The sequence below is a fragment of the Pollachius pollachius genome (genome assembly GCF_949987615.1).
Source record: "Pollachius pollachius genome assembly, chromosome: 16".
NCBI classification, from domain to species: Eukaryota; Metazoa; Chordata; class Actinopteri; order Gadiformes; family Gadidae; genus Pollachius; species Pollachius pollachius.
The window spans coordinates 8,639,547-8,663,452 of NC_136949.1; the positions used below are offsets into that span (position 1 = coordinate 8,639,547).

The window sequence follows — 23,906 nt, forward strand, 5'->3', positions numbered from 1 at the left end:
ATGTTTCTCTCTCTCTCTCTCTTTTTTTTTTTTACGAGGAAGCGAAGTAAGAAACAACACGGAACTATATTGCTTTGGGTATTGTTCCCCCGTCGGCTTGTTTTTGACGTTGCACACTTCATTTACGCTTTTGTCCAGGCGCTGCAGCATTAGCTAGCCTTAGCAGATGCCTCATCTAGTACACCAGTCATATAGAAGAATACAGTAATCCATGTGTGTGATGGTCAGGTGAAATTGATACCTAGATATTACAACATGGCCCTTTCGATGGAAACCCAGCTCCAGAGCATCTTTGAAGATGTGGTGGTAGGTCGCATGGTCCTCTTTTATTGTGTTATAATAAAGCTAACGTGAAGTAGCGTCCCAGAGTGATTTGTCACAACGTTATGATGGGCCAATTTGTAACCTGCCCAAAATCAACTGTGGTCAGACAAAGTAACTTTTGTGATCAAGCGTGCCTAAATACCGGGCAACATCATGTATTTTGAGCAAGGAAACTGGATGGAAAGAAATGGTGTAAAGTATTTCTATCACTGCCTGCGATTCTATGTAGCACATGCACATCTTATATTAATTTAACGTTAGACCTTGGTAGAAACCTTTCAAGGCAAAATATGGGCTAGGCTAGTTACAATTCCCTCCATGGAGTTCCATATCCATGAAAATATGTATTCTCCGATTCTGTTAACTATAAACTCACCAATATTGCACCTCTACCTCACCTATCGCGTGTGAAGCGTTCAATCCCTTCAGCTCACTTTATGCTTCACAGAAGGATTAACAATATATGCCTGTCATGCATATACAAAGGATATATATATATATATACCCAAAATGTCTGTAGAGGTGCAATATACGTGAGTTTATTGCTATTAAATACAATCAGATACCTCGCTTGCTGCAAGACCTATGCTTCGTTAAGAAGAAAAGGGAGAGAATGGAAAACGATTGATAAAGAATGCGCCGTTCAGTACTCTACCCAGTATGTTTTACCACTGATTATTCTCCTGTCCATGCCCACTCTCTTGCAGAAAACAGAGATGATCGAAGAGGCCTTTGCTGGGTATGGACACAAACACACACGCGATTGCACACGAATGCACATGTGCTTGGGCATGTGTGATCAATTGTTTTTTATTACAGCATGTTTATGGACACTCCAGAAGATGAGAGGACTAAATTGATCAGCTGTCTTGGAGCCTTTAGGCAATACTGGGGGACGTTGCCACAGGTGAGCATTCATATGTGTAGTGTATCATACCCACCTGAAACTTACTGGGTTTGAATTTCCAGATCTGGAATGTAACTAGTAGTCATCCTGGAGAAAGTTGCCTGCTTGCTACTCAGCTGAAATGTATATGATTTCACTCTTAAGATACAAAGAATGAAAGTTGCTGCTAAATGAGAAAATTCCCTTCTAAGAGCTTCATCTGCTTTGCGCGAATGAGTTCCTTTGGAAGAATATCTTTTGTATACAAGGCAAAACTCCCCCTTGCAGGCATGGTTTGCTGCCCAGGCCCCTTGCGGACTCCCCCAAGAAGTTCTGCAATTACATAGTAGCAGCGCTGGATCGCAAATTAGTTTGCACATAACATTTAAAGGGTTCGTTGTTCCTGTCTGTTGATTGTACGCTTCCTTGTGTCTTTGTCTGTCTGTCGATAGGAGTCTCATGACCAGTGTGTTCAGTGGATCGTGCGGTTTACTCACAGCCAACACAGCCCCAAGCGTATCTCCTTCCTGTACGACTGTCTGGCCATGGCCGTGGAGACCAGCTTACTACCACCCCGGTACGCAGAATCACACACCTGGAGAAGTTGGACCCTCAGGCACTGAGGGATAAGCGCTAGGGCTGAACGATATATCGAAAATGTATCGTGAGCGTGCTATCAACGCTTGAGATAGACATACTGCAAAGATTACTTAAACTTCGATAAAATGTAGTCTACGCACGGGTCAATTTCTTGCGAAAGTTCAGCACCAGATCCGACCCGTCACCAGTGATATTATCAAAATTAAATCCGCACCCGCCTGGACCCGTTAATATTTGGCCCGTTACCCGATCCGTGCCCACGATAAATCACACACAAGCTAAAATCATTCAAATGAATGTGCTTTATATTTATCTGGCACTATTGGAGCACGATTCTCTTGTGCTCCGCCTCCAACTACGAGATGGTTAGTGTTCTGTTACACCTTTCCTGCTGTCGGCTCCCAGACTGTAGTCGAGGAGCACAGGGGAGACATTCCCTCCAGGGCCGATGTTCTCTCGGGGGTAACACCCTTCACTTTGACCGGCAGTGGCTCTTCTTATAGGTCAGAATATGGTCGGAATGAAGCGGCCACCGATTCTTGACAGGCCGGGTACTTTATTCTTACACACAACCGGACTCGTTCGTTACTTCACTAGACTAACACACGCTACCGCCCACTCTCCTCGCTCATCCACTCACTCGCTGACGAGACTCACACTCACACACTGCCATTATCGCGCACACACACATGCTACCCTCATAATATTAGGTTCTTTAATGGCCCCGCATATTTGCGATGTGGTAATGGTAATTTAGACACACAAATATTTCACATATTTTTCAATTAGGTTTTATTTCAGCGAACTAAAATACTGTTTTGGTTCTCATCCGCTATCCGCTCGCAAGGAGTTCTTTACCCGCTCGCATCCCCGCCCGTGAATTTTAGGGACGTCACAATCCGCCCGTTTTAGCAACTTTCATGCGGTACCAGTCCCCCTGCTGGACCCTACACACAGTGTTGGTTCTCCAGTTCAGCACATGCACTTTAGTTTAACCTCATTGTTACTGATTGTTCCTTGTGTTAGCTTTTTTTGGCCAAGAACTCACCATAATGGTATGTCATTGTTTTATGACTATCATTCTATTAATATTTTATGTTGTTTTAATGTCATCATTTACGCAACCTTAACCCCCCAGACCCCATTCTGCAACACCTTATTGGCTCAACAAATGAGTGGTTTAGAAAAAGGGTACCATGTTTGAAAAGAGGTTACCAGTTTAAGTTTATATGAGTGATATGTCAATGACAATTTCATTTTGTTTGCAGTATCAGAAAATGTTTAAGGGAGCAAGGTGACCTATGGCCAGCATTGCAGGTGTAGCTGCATTTTTCCCAATAAAAATTATGTTGGAATGGAAACAATGCATTTATTTTATAATTTCTGCATCAGTCTATGTTGGCAACAAGTAGAGTCAACAAAAACATTAAATATCGCAAGTCATATCGTTGTCTTAATATAGAATAATGTTATCGCATATCGCAGGTTTTCCTAATATCGTGCAGCCCTAATAAGCGCATTGGGTGTCCTAGATATTCGGTCATTCTCTGGATTGATTTGTTTTGGATTGTTGTCTAGCCAACATTATTTAATCAAGTGATGTGATTTACATTTTTGACCTCTAGAGTATCAAAGGAACACTGTACTTTGAAAGGAACTTGTGTAAACAAACCAAGAAACGTTGTTTTTCTAATTGTCAAATTCTGTCTGTATCCTATTTGCTGCCCATCTAGGATGGTGTGTGTAGCACTGATAAGCTCAGACAGCTTGGAATGGGAGAGGAGTCAGCTGTGGGCTCTTACCTTCAAACTCATCCGCAAGATCATCGGAGGGGTGGACTACAAGGTATATCAAATACACATGCACACACATTGAACTCACACATCTTCTGAGGTGGCTCAGCAACCCTAGAAAGATAACCGAGAGTAGGTAACCAGTAAGGAAACAGTGGTCTGACATACGACACGGATCACCGAGAGACTTATCAGATCAAACATTCTATTTCCTGGATGGATTCCTGAGGCACCGAAGAGCTTACTGTTTTTAAGCCTACGAGGATCTGGGAGAAGTGCTAATGAAGGGTTTGCTCTCATTGCAATACGTTTATTTCGTGTGTGTGCTGGTGTCCAGGGTGTCCGTGACCTGTTGAAAGCTGTGCTGGACAAGATTCAGACCATTCCCACCACGGTCAGCTCAGCGGTTGTCCAGCAACTACTAGTCGCCAGAGAGGTACTTCATAAACCCACACCTACATGTTTACTACAAAGAACTTTGTGCTGGGGCCTAGCTTCTACTCTTTTCAAACTGTTCCTTTTAGTTGAGTGCCTCTTCTGTACATTGTTCCTCATTTCTTCTCACATCTTTTTTTCCCTGTTAATAGCAGGCATTCATTCACCAATGCTTTGTTGAACCAAACCAAAACAAAATATAGTGAAAATACATATACAAACCAACCAATATATTTAATATCTATACATATAAACCTGTGTACATGTACATATACCTGCACTTACATTAGTAGCTTGAAGCATTTTAAGTATTCAAGTATTTTACCTCAGCATCATCAGTTTTGTGCGTGTTTGTTTTCATCAGGTGGTAGAGTATATCCTGGACAGAAATGCCTGCCTCCTTCCTGCCTATTTTGCCATCACAGAGATCAGAAAACTCTATCCTGAGGGACAGCTGTCACACTGGGTATGCGCGCGTGTGTGTGTGTGTTTTCTTTGCCCAGGACACTGTATGTTTAGTTGTTCCTAATGCATTCGTGTGTGTGGGTATTTATCTTTCGTCCTTCCACATGAACTTTCTCTCTAGCTCCTGGGCAGTCTGATATCAGACTTTGTAGACAGTTTCCGACCTACGTCCAGAATCAACTCCATCTGTGGTAGGCTAAAGAAAATGTGTGGCATCTCACATATCGACACACACGTCTCACCTTCTTAATACACATTTGAGAGTATATTTTCTGCTTCATTTTTTATATTAAATGGGTTAGGGTTAGGGTTAGGGTTAAATTCATATGAATGAGCTGAACATACTCAAAAGTTTGTGTGTGTGTGTGTACTGTAGGCAGGTGTAGCCTGTTGCCTGTGGTGAATAACAGCGGTGCCATCTGTAACTCCTGGAAATTGGACCCCAACACACTGCGTTTTCCCCTAAGGGGCATGCTGCCTTATGACAAGGTAACACAAGCACACGGTGCTATCAAGGCTCTCCATGTCTTGTCTGTCATCCGCGTCTCTCACGAACTCACTCTCATTCTCCCACTCAAAAGAATTCTGCTGTTAATATTTGGTATGCGGGTTGTTATCGTTTCCCAGGATCTGTTTGAGCCCCAGACAGGCCTGTTACGTTACGTGCTGGAACAGCCGTACTCTAGAGAAATGGTGTGCAACATGCTCGGACTCAACAAGCAGGTAACCATTCTCGCTCTCCCTCTCGCTCTCTTTCTCACTCTTTGTCTCTCTATGCCCCTCCCTCCTCCTTTGTTGCTTTACATATTGTCACCTTTATTTCTGTCTGTTATTAATTTTCTTTTTTTGCACCATTGCCGGATAGTTTCTACTTTTAAACAATTCCATAACTTTTTTTCCCCCTCTAATTGTTCTGGGGTTGGTTTTGATATCCTCCATTATTATTGGTTCCCATCGAGATCAAGTACTACTACTTCATTCTTCACATTCTCTCTGTCTTTTTTGGCTTCCTCATGCGGAACTCCCACGCACCACTCACAGTTCTTTCACCTGCTACTTCTGTCAAGCACCATCTATTGTAACTCTCTGTTGACCCAAATATGAACCTCCGGGAGGCTATATGGTAAACCCAGCCACAATGCACTGGTGTATGTTTACCCTGCTTTCATTCGCTGCACCTTCAGGAAGTCTAGTAAAGCCCGCAAATGGAAAAATCTGAGGGCAATATAGAGATGCATAGTAATGCGTGCAATCTTTTTATTTTAACATTTCTTTCAAAAATATATGTATACATTGATTATTGACTGACGGTGGATTAAGGGACAAACATGAAATATACGAGCTGCTGAATTAAAATTGTATGTGCAACTTTGAGTTTTCCATTTGGCTAAGGCTGTTCTTCAAAATATTGAACCTTCATTGATGAGCATTTTTATTTTCTATGAAAACAATCACCAATGTTGGATGACCACGGCTGAGTTGATGTTCTAACTGTTCTCAAAGGGGAGAACGTAGCTCCTTAGTCACTTTCTTCTTTTCTCTTTCTCTCTTTTGTTCTTTCCTTTCTTTATCTCTCTGTTCTTCTGTTTGGTTTTGTTTTCTCCTTATATTCTTTCTTGTCTTGGTTGTGTGTCGCGTCTGTCTCTGCCATGCACTCTCTAGACTCTGAACATTGCCCAGGTATGTCGTTGTTCCTCTCCCTGGTCACCTGACCTGCTAACTAACCAGCCCATTGGACGCTTGGCTCCTTAGACACGCTGATGAGCATCATCACCGTCTTAGAAATGTCAAACCGGGGGAGGGGAAGGGACACATGGATGGAGAAAAAGAACGAAAAACCCCAGGACTTGGAATGAAAACAGCAGGGTTTTGTGGATATTGTGTTGTGTGAATAAAACAGTGTGGGTATGGATGCACAGAGTAGGAAAGGCTGTAGAAATGCAGTGTTGTGAAATATCACTGCACAGTGGTCTATGCCTTGACAGCCTCTTCTAAATGAGGGTATGTTCTCCGCATTACCCCTTCTGTGAACACGGGAACAACGCTTTAAATCACTCCCAACTTCACACAAACAAAAGAGGTTGTTTTAATTTAGTTCAATTATATAGTTCACACGGCAGTTCCGTTAAACCACATTTGAACCAGAATCCATATTTGAACCGGAATAAATTTAAACCATGTCCTGACCAATTGGATCTCTCTTAACACATAGTTCTTTCAATTTAGTTATGAACAGTTTACACAAGTTCATTTATGAATTTGTTATGTAGTTAATTCAACTCTTAACTCTATTGGGGCACCAGAGAATCACAGATTCATTCAACCACCCCAACATACCCTGATGTTGTTATTTCAAGTCCTGGTGCGCTGCATGTGTGGATGTGTTCTGGTCCTTGCCTTGTGTTTGTTTGTGACTTTGAGTTTTTTTTAAGCAGAGGGTCTCACCTTCTCCTATTTTCTGTTGAGTTGACATGGGCAAAACAACTCTTAATTTACTAACCAATCGGTTGCTTATACTTATTTTGGGTGCAAAAGGGGATCAAAAATAGGACTCAGTCCAGATTCAACACTTTCCTACATTCCTAAACATTGTCTAACTAGCTTTTCGCTATGTGAAATTGCTAACATTTTGAATAGTATAGCAAATTGGATCATAGCAATGAACACTTAATGAATCCGCTTGAGTGACATAAATTCCTTTAGATCAGTGGGTGTAGAAATCTATAACCTCATTTTTTAGCACACTGATCAAGAAGATATATCCACAATTTCAGTCTGTTTTGGGTCATTCGTTCCTTTTGGACTATTGTATATTTGTTACAAATGTTTGTTCACAACATCGTCATTAAAAGGTATGTTTATTTCCTTGTAATTGAGCAGTGGGGCCCAACATAGGATAACATTAGAACCCTTATGACCTCAGGCCTAATATGGCAATGGGAAGGATATTTCTACCCAGTCAATTTCAAAACACAGAAACGAGATTCAACCTCAAAGTTAAGACGTAGTTGAATGTTGTTTTGCTACTTTTGAAACAGTTCCTTATTGTAAACCGCCGGCTGCGGGTTTTGTTCTAAATCTTTTAATAGCCAGTTATTTTAATTGTACTTATCGGCGAACGAGCCCTTTCCTACACACAAACGTCTAATTACCAGGGAGTTTAAATGCCTATGGTGCTCACGTAGGTGTGTTTGCGTGCACGCGTGTGTCTGCTGCTGAGTGCCGACCTCATTACCGCTCAGGGAAACGAGATCCTGGAGGCTGAAGCCCAGCACTCTGAAGGGTGAATGTAGAATGTAGGTGTTGGCATGATGTTTGGATCCCTCGTCCGTTCCCAAGTAATGTCCAGCCGTCTGTCTGGCCGTGCCCCGTGCAGCCCTGCATGTCTGTCTGTATGTATGCGGTGTTTTGATTTGTTTGTTCCGTTGTTTTTTTTTAAAACCATGTTTGGTCGTTTGCCCCCCCCGTGCCATGCTAAGCCAGCTCCCGTCCAGTCTGACTGTAGCAGCCGCTCGCCGATGTAGCGCCCACCTCCATCCGCCGCCATTCTCAATAGCATCCAGCTACAGCCCCGGAGCCAGGGCCTGTGGTGTGGCACAGGGGCCTGTGGTGTGGCACAGGGGCCTGTGGTGTGGCACAGGGGCCTGTGGTGTGGCACCGGGGCCTGTGGTGTGGCACAGGGGCCTGTGCTGTGGCACCGGGGCCTGTGGTGTGGCACCGGGGCCTGTGGTGTGGCAGGTCCGTCTTTTTCGGCCCATAGCTGCCCCAGTCAAGTTTTTCAATGTTTTTTTAAAAAAATGTATTAATAATAAATACAAATTAAATAAATTGATTAATTATTATTATTAATTCACTATTTGAAGTAAAATTAACGTTTTGGACCTGCCACATAACAGGCCCCTCTGCCACACCACAGCCCTGTTGCCACACCATAGCCCTGTTGCCACACCTTAGGCCCCGGCTCCGGGGCTGCAGCTGGGTGCTACTCACCATTATCCCATTCTGTAGTCCTCCCAGGGGGTTGTCATCGGTATAAACTATTGGATTTGTAATCAGTCGAGGATTTAGCCTGGCTAATGCTAATGCCCACTCCTGAATAAAATAGTGTTTTTCCTATTGGGGGGTAATTACCAACCAGGTGAATGAAGGATAATTGGTGTATAATGGGCTAGCGTCCCATCCAGGGTGTGTAATAGATAAACGAATGGCCCTTCATTACATCACTGTTCATTCATGAAAGTCCACCCTGCATACAGTAATACATCGGATTTGTTGATTTTACAGCAATATTTATATGAAAATGTAAAGAAGGTAAATACAGAAACTATTTTGGTAGTTCTGTACATTTTCCCTTATTGACAAGAATGTCGTGGCAAATGTCGCTTTTATTTGTTATAATAAATTAAAAATAAAATGTAACGTTCTTTCATCTCCCTCTTCCCCCCACGTTCTCTTTGTATTGTTTGCTTCCTGTCATCCTGTCGTTCATCGCTAGCCTCCATCTCTCTTTCATCAAGTTATACTAGTTATCTGAGTAGATGGGCAGGTAAAGTAAGACAAGCCTAGGGGTATGTTAACTCTACATCATTTTCTTTAAGTTGGTTGTAACATGGCGTTATTGTTTATTAAGTGATTAAACATTTCTCTTGTTTGTTTCTTTCTCCTCCCCTGCTTCCTCCCTCTTTCTCCCCTCCATCCATCCTTTTGTTTCTTTAAACAACCCTCTCTATTCTTCACACTGTTGCACAAATGACTGACAACCCTTCCACTCAACCACACCCTTCATAACACCATCCCTCCACTCCACCAACACCCCTCTCCACCTCAAACCCTCCACCCCTCTCCTTCACAAACCTTTCACCATCTCCACCCCTCTCCCTGACCTCCTCCACCCCTCTCCATTTCATACCCTCCACCCACCACCACCTCAAACCCTCCACCCCTCTCCCCGACCCCCTCCACCCCTCCCAGCACAAGCAGCGGTGCCCGGTGCTGGAGGAGCAGCTGGTGGACCTGGTGGTGTACGCCATGGAGCGCTCGGAGACGGAGGAGCACTTTGACGCCGACGTGGGCGGCACCAGCCAGCTGCTGTGGCAGCACCTGTCCTCCCAGCTCATCTTCTTTGTGCTCTTCCAGTTCGCCAGCTTCCCCCACATGGTTCTGTCCCTGCACCAGAAGGTAAAGGGCCTCGCCGGCGCCCCCTGGAGGATGAGTGTTGAGGATGAGGCCTTCTGAGCGGGTCTGGCCCGTAGTGGTTCAGCAGCACCTGAACCGGCTGAGGACGTTTAGGGCACACGCACGCACACACAGTGACACACCAAATACTTATATTGCTTACTATCCTTTTTCTTGGCTGCTTTTTATTTATTTATTACTAATAATAGTATTACTAGTTTTACTAGTATTCATTATATAGGAAATCACTTTGAAATCTGGCAACTTTGGATACTTTGGATGATTACAGCCCTAATCACCTGCCTGTTGAGATGTTACCTTTCTGTGTGTGTATGTGTCCCTGATCGCCCCCTAATGATCAGCTCGATGTGTGATGTTCCCCAGCTTGCAGGCAGAGGTCTGATAAAGGGCAGGGACCACCTGATGTGGGTGCTGCTACAGTTCATCTCCGGGAGCATCCAGAAGAATGCCCTGGCCGACTTCCTGCCCGTCATGAAGCTCTTTGACCTGCTGTACCCCGAGAAAGAAGTAAGAGAGTGTGTGTGTGTGTGTGTGTGTGTGGTTTTGTGGTTGGGGGGGGCTTAGTTTGTTTGTATGTTAAGAGCTTTGATAAACAAAAAAGGAGGCCTTTCTTACCGTCTTCCTCCCTCTCCATCCCGCTCTCTCCCAGTGTATTCCCGTCCCAGACATTAACAAGCCTCAGTCCACTCACTCCTTCGCCATGACGTGCATCTGGATCCACCTGAACCGCAAGGCCCAGAACGACAACTCCAAGCTGCAGATACCCATACCACACTCGCTGAAACTACACCACGAGTAAGAACCCTTCCCAAGCTTTTTGATGTGAATGGATCAAAATGAACTGATGAAGAAAGCACCCCTGATCCAGCAGGCCTCTCTAACTGGGGAAAACTCTGGTAGTAGTATTGTGCTGCGTTCCAATCTCCCAGTCTGCAGGACTCCCCACTGCCGATTCTGCTGTCATTCATTCATTCATTCTGTGAGCTGACGTTAACAGAATAGAGTCGTCCATCAAGAGATCCTATAAGGTTACGATTATGTTTTCCACTGTAGTAGCTTTTATCCAAGCAAGCCACTTGCAGTGAAGCTGATTTATTTAAGAGGCATGTCGTGAATGGACCGGGTTAGGGGTACATCTGGGTTCAAACCCAGAACCTTTCTCCTGGGAGTCTTAACACGTTCATTTATTTGACCGAAAGAACGGGAAAATATGTCATGTAAACGAGGATAGAAACCTGCTTAGTCCTTGCTGCCTGAACTATTTAATGTAGATGATTTGGCTGGTGTGCTAAGACCAGAGGTTGCTTGTGGACACTGTCTGTGTCCAGATGTCAATCAGCCATGATTTATTTCAACTCACCCCATCTAGCGGTGTTGGCACAGAAACAAGCTTTTCGTTACTCATCCTCCAATCTCTCTCTTTTTCTCTTTTTCTTTCTTTCTTTCTTTCTTTCTTTCTTTCTTTCTCTCTCCCTCCCCCTCTCCCTCTCCCTCTCTCTCCTCCCCTCCATCTGCCCTCTAGGTTCCTGCAGCAGTCGCTCCGCAACAAGTCCCTGGGCATGTTGGACTACAAGATCGCCCTGCTGTGCAACGCCTACAGCACCAACTCGGAGTGCTTCACGCTGCCCATGGGCGTGCTGGTGGAGACCATCTACGGCAACGGCTCCATGCGCATCAACCTGCCCGGCACCAACTGCACCGCCTCGGGCTCCGTGTCGCCCCTGCCCATGAACCTGCTGGACTCCCTCACCGTGCACGCCAAGATGAGGTGGGTGTGGGAGGGGGTTTAAAGTACATCCATGTGTTTTAAGATGAGGTGGGTGTGGGAGGGGGTTTAGAGCACATCTATGTGCTTCAAGTGGTTCTTAAATTCAATTCTCAACTTGTTGCTGATATAGTGACGATTAAGTTATATTTATTTTCTCTTTCATTCTCTCTCTCTATCTAACGCTTTCTTTCTTTCTTTCTCTCTCCCTTTCTTTCTTTCTTTCTCTCCCTTTCTTTCTCTCTCTCTGTCTCTCTCTCTCTTTTTCCCCCTTCATATCGCTCACCTAATTGTCTCTGTGCTTGGGTTTTCCCCATCAGTCTGATCCACAGCATTGCCACTCGTGTGATCAAGCTGGCCCACGCCAAGTCCAGCATCGCCCTGGCCCCGGCCCTGGTGGAGACCTACAGCAGGCTGCTGGTCTACATGGAGATAGAGTCTCTGGGCATCAAGGGTTTCATAAGTCAGTTCACCGGCCGTGTCTAATAACCAGACCCATACACACAGCATTTAGGTTCAGCCGTTATGAATAATAGAATATATCGATTGGTACTCCCTCGTATGGAAGTAAAGTAATCTTAAAATGATTTGTCATTATGGGGGGTGATAATGTTTGAACCTGTCAGAGCGTTTATCATACGAGACGCGGCAAAACAAACTTCTCCCCAGCATAGGTCACGGATCGTGTTTACTCTTGACTGAGGGTTTTTTCAGTACTACAGCTCCCATGATGCCCTCTGATGTGTGCAGGCCAGCTGCTGCCCAACGTGTTCAAGTCCCACGCGTGGGGCATCCTGCACACGCTGCTGGAGATGTTCAGCTACCGGATGCACCACATCCAGCCCCACTACCGCGTCCAGCTGCTCAGCCACCTGCACAGCCTGGCCGCCGTGCCCCAGACCAACCAGAACCAGCTGCACCTCTGGTACTGGAGGCGGCGTCTGCGCGCACACGCACCACACACACACACAAACACACCCAGGGACTATCTCGTCCTCGCAGAGAACCTGCTCCATGGATTGTAACTTGGACACATGGACCTCTCTCTCTGTCTCCCCCCCAGTGTTGAGAGCACAGCACTGCGGTTGATCACGGCACTGGGCAGCTCTGAGGTGCAGCCCCAGTTCACGCGCTTCCTCAACGACCCCAAGACGGTCCTGTCGGCAGAGTCGGAGGAGCTGAACCGAGCTCTGATCCTCACGCTGGCCAGAGCCACCCACATTACAGGTAGTTACAGCCCTCTGATCCTCACGCTGGCCAGAGCCACCCACATTACAGGTAGTTACAGCCCTCTGATCCTCACGCTGGCCAGAGCCACCCACATTACAGGTAGTTACAGCCCTCTGATCCTCACGCTGGCCAGAGCCACCCACATTACAGGTAGTTACAGCACTCTGATCCTCACGCTGGCCAGAGCCACCCACATTATAGGTAGTTACAGCCCTCTGATCCTCACGCTGGCCAGAGCCACCCACATTACAGGTAGTTACAGCCCTCTGATCCTCACGCTGGCAGAGCCACCCACATTACAGGTAGTTACAGCCCTCTGATCCTCACGCTGGCCAGAGCCACCCACATTACAGGCAGTTACAGCCCTCTGATCCTCACGCTGGCCAGAGCCACCCACGTAGTTACAGCCCTGATCCTCACGCTGGCCAGACCCACCCACGTAGTTACAGCCCTCTGATCCTCACGCTGGCCAGAGCCACCCACATTACAGCTAGTTACAGCCCTCTGATCTGGACTGCTGTCCTCTTTGGTTTTTAACCGTTTCCCAATTATTTGAGGGGCTTGGTCAAATTTTAGTTAAAGGTACGATCCGCATAATTCTTCTTTGAAATGCGCTCTTAAACAATAACGGAGTTAACCAGATTCCTTCCTCCCCCCCTCTCTCCCTCCCTCCCTCCCTCTCGTCGTACCTTTCTTCCTCACCTCTGTCCTTCCTTCCTTATTGAACACAGTGACTGTGGATGACTCACATGCTGTGTGTGTGCAGATTTCTTCACAGGCTCTGACTCCATCCAAGGCACCTGGTGCAAAGACATCCTGCAGACCATCATGACCTTCACCCCGCACAACTGGGCCTCACACACACTGTCCTGCTTCCCTGCTCCGCTGCAGGTACACACACACACACGCACATGCACACACACACACACACACACACACTTTCGCCCTAACTGATGTTGACTGCTGACTTACACCCAGTCAGCATATTTTTTATTTATTTATTTAACCAGGAACGTTCCATTGAGATTTAAAAAACAATATATCAAAGGAGTCCTGGCCAAGAAAAAAAAGGCAACAAAAGTTACAACGTACAGACAGCAATTAAAACGATTTAAAACATGTAAAGGAGGTCGTCTCAAGTGCCCTCAGCCTGGATTTAAAAGCATTCAAAGAAATCAGGATTGCTGTAATTCGTCTAACGAATGACTTCCCTCTCGCGCTCACTCTGTTCCAGGCATTCTTCAAGCAGAACAACGTGCCCCAGGAGTCCCGCTTCAACCTGAAGAAGAACGTGGAGGAGGAGTACCGGAAGTGGAAGTCCATGTCCAACGAGAACGACATCATCACCCACTTCTCCCTGCAGGGCTCGCCGCCCCTCTTCCTGTGTCTGCTGTGGAAGATGCTGCTAGAGACAGACCACATCAACCAGATAGGCTTCAGGTGGGACACACACACACTCATACCACACAAACATACCAACACACACACACACCCTCATACCACACAAACATACCAACACACACACACTCATACCACACAAACATACCAACACACACACACACACACTCATACCACACAAACATACCAACACGCACACACTCATAACACACAAACATACCAACACACACACACACTCATACCAATACACACACACAAACACACTCACACACCCAACGCTCTGTAAATTGGCGTTACATTTACCGCAACATGTAGCTACAGGCACTTTTATATCCAAAACACATTTGTACCAAACTTAAATTTTTTTCTCGAAAATGTCATTATGTTGTGGGAGACTATAACATTTGGTAATAAATAGATTTATAACATTTAGTGGTAGTGCAAATCAACAGTCGATGTATAACATTTAGCAGTACTGCAAAGGTACAGTAGATGTATAACATTTAGTGATGATGCAAAACTACATTAGAGTTGTAACATGTGTTTAGCGGTAGTGCAAAGCTACAGGAGATGACTTGTAACATTTCAAAGTCCTTTCTCAATTCCACAGGGACGGCAAACCCCAACTTAAGTGAGTTATAGACTGCTATTAGCGGAAAACACCAATCTGCACAAGACACATACATACACATAAACATACACACACACACAGGGACACAGACAAATGAGAACACACGCACACTGATACATTCTATGTACATATAAACACAAAGGGGACCTGTACAATAAAAAAAAAGGAAGAACCTTCTTTTTGGTTTATTTCTATTAAAGAACCTGCCTCCATTGAAAGGCTGATACTATTGTGTTGAAAAAGAAATTCCACATCCAATGTAATTGTGTGTGTGTGTGTGTGTGTGTGTGTGTGTGTGTGTGTGTGTGTGTGTGTGTGTGTGTGTGTGTGTGTGTGTGTGTGTGTGTGTGTGTGTGTGTGTGTGTGTGTGTGTGTGTGTCGTCGTTGTCTCAGGGTGCTGGAGCGGATCGGGGCCCGTGCGCTGGTGGCCCACGTGCGCACGTTCGCGGACTTCCTGGTGTACGAGTTCTCCACGTCGGCCGGGGGGCAGCAGCTCAACAAGTGCATCGAGATCCTCAACGACATGGTGTGGAAGTACAACATCGTCACCCTGGACCGACTCATCCTGTGTCTGGTGAGACTCACTCACTCACTCACACCAATACACACACTCATACCAATACACACACATCTCACGCGTCGCTTATCCCTTCCTCTTTCCCTTCTCTCCCTCTCCCTGTTGCTCTCTCCCCCCTCCCCCCCCCGCAGGCGATGCGCAGCCACGAGGGCAACGAGGCACAGGTTTGCTACTTCATCATCCAGCTGCTGCTGCTGAAGCCCAACGACTTCCGGAACCGGGTCAACGACTTCGTCAAGGAGAACGCGCCGGAGCACTGGCTGCAGAACGACTGGCACAGCAAGCACATGAGCTACCACAAGGTGCCCTGCAGTACCAAGCACGCATCCACACACACACACACACATCACAAACACACACACACACATCACAAACACACACAGCAAGCACATGAGCTACCACAAGGTGCCCTGCAGTACCAAGCACGCATCCACACACACACACACACACACACACACACACACACACACACGAGCTACCACAAGGTGCCCCGCAGTACCAAGCACGCATCCACACACACACATCACAAAACACACACACACAGCAAGCACAAGAGCCACCCCAAGGTGCCCTGCAGTACCAAACTCACATCCATACATGTATATACACACACACATCACAAGACTAACACACATCACAAACCAAACGCACACAGGGGCGCACATGGGAAATATAATCGGAAAGCAAACAAAGTGTTCTTGTTTTTTTAGGTAGTCAGAAAACTACACTCAACGTTCACTAAAAAATCATTCACTATTACATAATGTCATACATTCCTGACACTATTGGTGTAGTCAGTGTGTTCATTTTGCCGTTCTGGGTGCACTGGATTTAAATGTTAGATCCGTGAGGGTGTTCCTCTCTGGTTCTTAACGCAGTCCGTCCTGATTCCCATTCATAGAAATACCCTGAGAAGCTGTACTTCGAGGGTCTGGCCGACCAGGTGAACCCGCCCATGCAGCACACGTCCCAGTACCTGCCCATCTACTTCGGCAACGTGTGTCTGCGCTTCCTGCCCGTGTTCGACATCGTCATCCACCGCTTCCTGGAGCTCATCCCCGTCTCCAAGTCCCTGGAGACCCTGCTGGACCACCTGGGGGGGCTGTACAAGTTCCACGGTGAGGGGGACCTCTTTTAGACAGAGGGAAATAACGCCTGCCGTTCACTGGCGGCTACACAATTAAGGGAGGTCCCCAAAACTGTGTAATTCATCCTCTTTGGGTGTGTGTGTGTGTGTGTGTGTGTGTGTGTGTGTGTGTGTGTGTGTGTGTGTGTTGTGGATTTCATTTATCCGTCTACGTGCAAGAGATAGAGGATGTGGTTTTCTATATTACACATATATGTGTAATTTTGTCTGCGTCTTCCTCCTGTGTCTTGTGTGTATTCCACCATGCTACGTGTGCAGACCGCCCCGTGACCTATCTGTACAACACGCTGCACTACTACGAGCGGCACCTGAGAGAGAGAACCAGCCTGAAGAGGAAGCTGGTGCACGCCATTATGTCTTCACTGAAGGTACTGCATGTTCAATAATCACAGTGGGTTATCTTCAGGGGCCCCTTGTTTGATTGGAACTGCCTCAATGACAGCAATCCTGGATAAAACTTATCTATTTGAAAAATTATATAATGATGTATAATGTATAGTAGTCGCTTAATAACATGGTAATTAACTAGTTTTTACTAGGATTGTTACCAAGTGAGTATTAGCAGGGTATTCTTGTAGAGGCTAGGGCAGGTCCTAACCCTAGCGGTTCTGGGTTAAATCACAAATGTCTGCAGTCTACCTGTAGCCAACCTAAAGCAAGAAACCGAACCCTAGCCTTCTCCTTAATGACGTCTAAAACTCACTGTCCAGTCCCTTTGAATGAAGGAATCTGCTGGACGACCAATAGTAAGCTATTAATGGATGACAGTGCTCTGGGTATTCTGCTGGATGGAGCATAACTCGGGGTCTTGTTCCCTCCAGGACAACCGTACTCCGGGGTGGTGTCTCAGCGAGACCTACATCAAGTTTGGCATGAGCGCCCGCGAGGACAACGTGTGGATCCCTGATGACACCTACTACTGCAAGCTCATTGGACGGCTGGTGGACAATATCCTTTAATATACGCCCAGCTCATTGTCATCGATTGGCCATGTCCTGAAGACGACTGATGGCTAGTTACAATGGCCTAAACCAATCTTGAGAAGTGCAGAGGTATTGAAGGATTCGATGAGGTACTTGAGCTCCACTGATATCAATGGTTAGTGGTAATGCGCAGCTCCATATCAGCCCAACAGGATTTCTAAGATATAAGAGAAAAATAAATAAATGTGAGAATAAGGTGACTCACTCCCAAGATTTGGGACAATCAAGAGTTTAGTCAATTTGAATTTAAAATGTGAATAAGTTGAATAGTAGGAGGAGATATCCTAATCAGCCTAGTTCATAGCAGCGGGTAAGATGGGGAACGAGGAGATGAAGCGTGGGATGAAATGCGTTCATTCAAACCGCCTCACCAGCAAGTTTAAACAGAATCTTAAATAGAACTTTAAATTCAGATTTAAACTAATGGAGCAACAGAATATAACTAAATCCAGGAATATTGTTAAAATGTTCAATAGTGACTTCAAGTTTGAGTCTAAACCTAAAAGTGTAAACCTAGATTAACCCGAAGTTATAATGTAACGTAGGTCCTCAGAAGACCCTTTGATGAATCCTTCCTCGGGGCCCTTCCTTAACCCCTGCTCCACCGATGGCGGGCAAGTCCCCTGGTCCCTTCCCCAACTGTGACTGGAGGTTCAACGAGTTCCCCAACCCGGCCGCCCACGCCCTGCACGTCACCTGCGTGGAGCTGATGGCGCTGACAGTGCCCGGGAAGGACGTAGGCAACGCCCTGCTCAACGTGGTGCTGAGGAGGTAGGACACACACACACACACACACCTAGGGACACACACACACCTAGGGACACTCACTCACTCACTCTCTTACTCTCTCAACACACTCTCACTCTCTCTCTCTCTCACTCAACACACTCTCTCGCTCAACTCAAACACAAATATACACTTGAACCAAGAAAAGGCATCCTTTATGTTCCCTACAACGTGAAGGTGTATTGTACCGGTCTAGTTGTCATGGGTTTGGGGACAGGAGCACACTGCAGTAGGTGTGATCTGGTCCCTGAGTCCCTGTGCTTCTCTGTGCCTCTCAGTCAGCCTCTGGTTCCCCGAGAGAACATCACAGCCTGGATGAACGCCATCGGACTGGTGATCACCGCGTTGCCTGTAAGACTGAGACACACATGCACACACCCGACACTCTCAGAACAAACGCATGACATCCCTCAGTCTCTCTCTCTATACCTCATGCTCTCTAGACTTAATTAGTTAATAGACATGAACAAATGCATTCTGGGTTAATCTAGTGAATACTAAAGTGTGCGACTAAATGAATGAAAAAACCCAGGGTCACCAGCCACAACCACGCCCTCACACCTTTGAGACACACAGCTGGGGGGGCTCCCCTCCAGCCTCGGCTTAGAGAGGGTCCGGATGTGTAGCGTTGGCCCAGCTTATCGTAGCACAGGCTCCTCCTCTCTTACTTGTCATGAGATGGGAATGTCTGGGAAGCAGGGTGACCTCCAGCCTCACCTCTCCTTATTCTCCCCCCCCCCCCTTCCAGGAACCCTACTGGATCGTCCTCCACGACCGCATCGTCTCGGTGATGGGCTCCCCCACGCTGACGACGGAGACGGCGTGGGCGGGCTGCCCCTTCGCCCTGCTGGACTTTACGGCCTGCCACCAGAGCTACAGCGAGATGAACTGCAGCTACGTGCTGGCGCTGGCACACGCCGTCTGGCACCACTCGTCCATTGGACAGCTCTCGCTCATTCCCAAGTGAGAAGCACGCACGCGCACGCACACACGTACCCTTTAATGACATCACACGTGTCCACCCAGATGCATGTCTGCGTAGTTCACACCTGCCAGGTGGTACAGCTCACTGGGTAGGCTTGTAGAAATAGCAGGAACCTTTAATTGTGGCCCTCACGCATACAGAGTGGCTGGATTCTATGCCGAACATCATATCCTTCGTTTGAATAAATGTGAATTCTATTATGTAATTGTTTCTGTGTAGGTTTCTGTCTGAGACGCTGAAGCCCGTGGTCCAGACGGAGTTCCAGCTGCTGTATGTGTACCACCTGGTGGGGCCCTTCCTGCAGCGCTTCCAACAGGAGAGGACGCGCTGCATGCTGGAGGTAGGGCCACACACGCACAGCCTACAAAGACTCCTGTTGCTGTGCATCACCTCGTCGGAGTAATATGTATGCGTGTATATATATCTGTAGATATATCTATATAGATATATTTTGCCCTGCTTATATATATATATAGATAGACGGATGTATAGATATATCTATAGATCTATATTATATATAGATATATATAGATATCTAGATCTATAGATCTAGATATCTATATAGATATATAGATAGATCTAGATATCTATATAGATATATCTAGATCTATATATCTAGATATCTATATAGATATATAGATAGATCTATATATATCTAGATCTATCTATATAGATAGATATCTAGATATATCTAGATAGATCTATATATATCTAGATCTATCTATATAGATAGATATCTATATAGATAGATATCTAGATATCTATATAGATAGATCTAGATATCTATATAGATATATCTAGATATCTATATAGATATATAGATAGATCTAGATATCTAGATATCTATATAGATCTAGATATCTAGATATCTATATATCTATATATCTAGATATCTAGATATCTATATAGATATATAGATAGATCTATATATATCTAGATCTATCTATATAGATTGATATCTAGATATATCTAGATAGATCTATATATATCTAGATCTATCTATATAGATAGATATCTAGATATATCTAGATAGATCTATATATATCTAGATCTATCTATATAGATAGATATCTAGATATATCTAGATAGATCTATATATATCTAGATCTATCTATATAGATAGATATCTAGATATCTATATAGATATATCTAGATATCTATATAGATATATCTAGATATCTATATAGATATATCTAGATATCTATATAGATAGATATCTAGATATCTATATAGATCTAGATATCTAGATATCTATATAGATAGATCTAGATATATCTAGATAGATCTATATATATCTAGATCTATCTATATAGATAGATATCTAGATATCTATATAGATATATCTAGATATCTATATAGATATATCTAGATATCTATATAGATATATCTAGATATCTATATAGATATATCTAGATATCTATATAGATAGATATCTAGATATCTATATAGATATATCTAGATAGATATCTAGATATCTATATAGATATATCTAGATATCTATATAGATATATCTAGATATCTATATAGATATATCTAGATATCTATATAGATATATCTAGATATCTATATAGATATATCTAGATATCTATATAGATATATCTAGATATCTATATAGATAGATATCTAGATATATCTATATAGATATCTAGATATATCTATATAGATATCTAGATATATCTATATAGATATCTAGATATATCTATATAGATATCTAGATATATCTATATAGATATCTAGATATCTAGATATCTAGATATCTAGATATCTAGATATCTATATAGATATCTATATAGATATCTAGATATCTAGATATCTAGATATCTATATAGATATCTAGATATCTAGATATCTAGATATCTAGATATCTAGATATCTAGATATCTATATAGATATCTAGATATCTAGATATCTAGATATCTAGATATCTAGATATCTAGATATCTATATAGATATCTAGATATCTAGATATCTATATAGATATCTAGATATCTAGATATCTAGATATCTATATAGATATCTAGATATCTAGATATCTAGATATCTATATAGATATCTAGATATCTAGATATCTAGATATCTAGATATCTAGATATCTATATAGATATCTAGATATCTATATAGATAGATAGATAGATATCTAGATCTATATCTATCTATATAGATATATCTAGATCTATATCTATCTATATAGATATATCTAGATCTATCTATCTATATAGATATATCTAGATCTATCTATCTATATAGATAGATAGATAGATATCTAGATCTATATCTATCTATATAGATAGATAGATAGATATCTAGATCTATATCTATCTATATAGATAGATAGATAGATATCTATCTATCTATCTAGATCTATCTATATAGATAGATAGATAGATATCTAGATCTAGATAGATAGATATCTATCTATCTATCTATATAGATAGATAGATATCTAGATCTATATCTATATAGATAGATAGATAGATATCTAGATCTAGATAGATAGATATCTATCTATCTATCTATATAGATATAGATAGATAGATATCTAGATCTAGATCTATCTATCTATCTATATCTATATCTATCTATATAGATATAGATAGATAGATATCTATCTATATAGATATAGATAGATATCTATCTATATAGATATAGATAGATATCTATCTATCTATCTATCTATCTATATATATATAGATAGATATCTATCTATCTAGAGATATATCTAGATCTAGATCTATATCTATCTATATAGATAGATATCTAGATCTATATAGATAGATATAGATAGATAGATATCTATCTATCTAGAGATATATCTAGATCTATAGATATATATCTAGATCTATATAGATAGACCTATCTGTATAGATAGACCTATCTGTATAGATTGATATAGATCTATGATCTATCTAGATAGAACTATCTATCTAGATAGAACTATCTATCTAGATAGATAGAACTATCTATCTAGATAGAACTATCTATCTAGATAGATAGTTCTATCTATCTATCTATCTATCTATCTATCTATCTATCTATCTATCTATCTATCTATCTATCTATCTATCTATCTATCTATCTATCTATCTATCTATCTATCTATCTATATATATATATATATATAAACATATATATGCCCTGCTTATATATAAATACATATATACATACAGATTGGCGTGGCGTTCTACGAGATGCTGCAGGCGGTTGATCAACACAGTCAACACCTCCACTTCATGGACCCCATCTGTGACTTCCTCTATCACATCAAATACATGTACACGGGAGACAGCGTCAAGGAACAGGTGAGGGTGGTTCCCGAAGGTTACGCAAAGCAGGACACAAATCAAGGCAGACATTTAATACAGCTGTAAATGATTAAAATCTATATAACATACGCCTTAAATTTATATAATATTAAGAAAAATATGTTTAGGATGTGTATCGAAATGGAAAATCATGGTATTTAGTCTGAATCATATTAGGAAAAATAAAAAAAGCAATATTTAGTCTTAAGAATCTATAATAAATTTGGAACAAATTTGCAACATTTCATCTGTGAATGGGTATAATATTTGGAAAAATGTAATCGCGATCCGTAGTATTCCGATTTTTCTGCCCCACCCCGAAATAATGTATTTGACTAAGTCCTGATCGATGTTAATCACCTCACATTTTGCCCTGCTTACTACTGGATAATGCTGCACAAATGCAGTGATGACCTGAGTGATGAGATGAATTACGGTGACATGAATTAAGGTGGCATGACAAAACATGCCCTGAAGGTTGCTAAACCTTCACCGTGTGCTGCCATTCGGCAGACCATGGCGCTGCCGAGAGAAACGGGTCACTACCCTGACCTCAGAGATCAGGATAGTGTCACACGGCTAAACCACTGGTACATTGACAAAGGCTTGGGACTAACCCGTGTCTATGCCGCTCCCCCCTCAGGTGGAGAAGATCATCATGACTCTGCGTCCGGCCATGAAGCTCCGCCTCCGCTTCATCACCCACAGCAGCAAGATCGAGACGTCTTCGGCTGCGCCGCCCTCCACCACCACCACCACCACCTCCTCCTCCGCCCAGCCTCCAACCTCCTCCATCTCTGTCTCCTCCCCCTCATCCACGCAGCATACTCCTATGTCAGTAGGCTAGGGAGCCGTGGACACACACACACACGCACAGAGACATGTAAAGATGCGTTCTGTACATAAAATACACAAATGTGCTCTCAAGCCACAATCATTTTTTTACTGAATTGTTTTTAGTTTTTCCATCATGACTGAAATAGACAAACAAAAACAAAATAAGAATTTCTCCTTGTTTAAATAAAAGTAAAACGTCAGTAAAAGGTGGTTGCCATGACCAAAGCAATGTGAAGTTGGAATATCTTATAGACTCTCAAAGATATACTGTAGTACCAAGTACCGGGTTTCTTAACTTCTAGATCATGGAATGGAATGAGATCGATCACAACGTGTCAGTTGCCTTAATCATTAATTGCGTATCATGCAGCAAATATGCAGTATCATGAATTCATTGTTTTAAGTCCTTTTGTAATATGTTACATTTTCATAAGGTATGCCTTCTGTACGCAAAATAAATTGATTTTCGTAATTTTGTATGAGCTGTTCTGTGTCATTGTACAACCAATTTGTATATATATCATTGACCTTTCACAATAAAAAATCAATTAATTAATAGGCGTTTG

The 23,906-nt window shown here is 43.3% G+C and overlaps 1 protein-coding gene across 1 annotated transcript; it reads left to right on the plus strand.

Moving 5' to 3' along the window:
- The first annotated feature begins 162 nt into the window (after positions 1–162).
- Positions 163–23,817, plus strand: med23 (mediator complex subunit 23). Its single transcript, XM_079753578.1, has 30 exons — positions 163–306; positions 1,032–1,063; positions 1,144–1,231; positions 1,663–1,787; positions 3,544–3,655; positions 3,941–4,039; positions 4,403–4,504; positions 4,625–4,694; positions 4,880–4,992; positions 5,131–5,226; positions 9,475–9,681; positions 10,063–10,206; positions 10,349–10,494; positions 11,222–11,467; positions 11,785–11,927; positions 12,215–12,389; positions 12,528–12,691; positions 13,461–13,585; positions 13,929–14,134; positions 15,117–15,297; positions 15,432–15,602; positions 16,202–16,418; positions 16,706–16,815; positions 17,269–17,395; positions 18,036–18,201; positions 18,495–18,567; positions 18,965–19,179; positions 19,421–19,541; positions 22,369–22,500; positions 23,147–23,817. Exons 1-30 carry the CDS (start codon positions 256–258, stop codon positions 23,348–23,350), a joined length of 4,161 nt encoding a protein of 1,386 aa, XP_079609704.1. The 5' UTR covers positions 163–255; the 3' UTR covers positions 23,351–23,817.
- Positions 23,818–23,906: the final 89 nt, after the last annotated feature.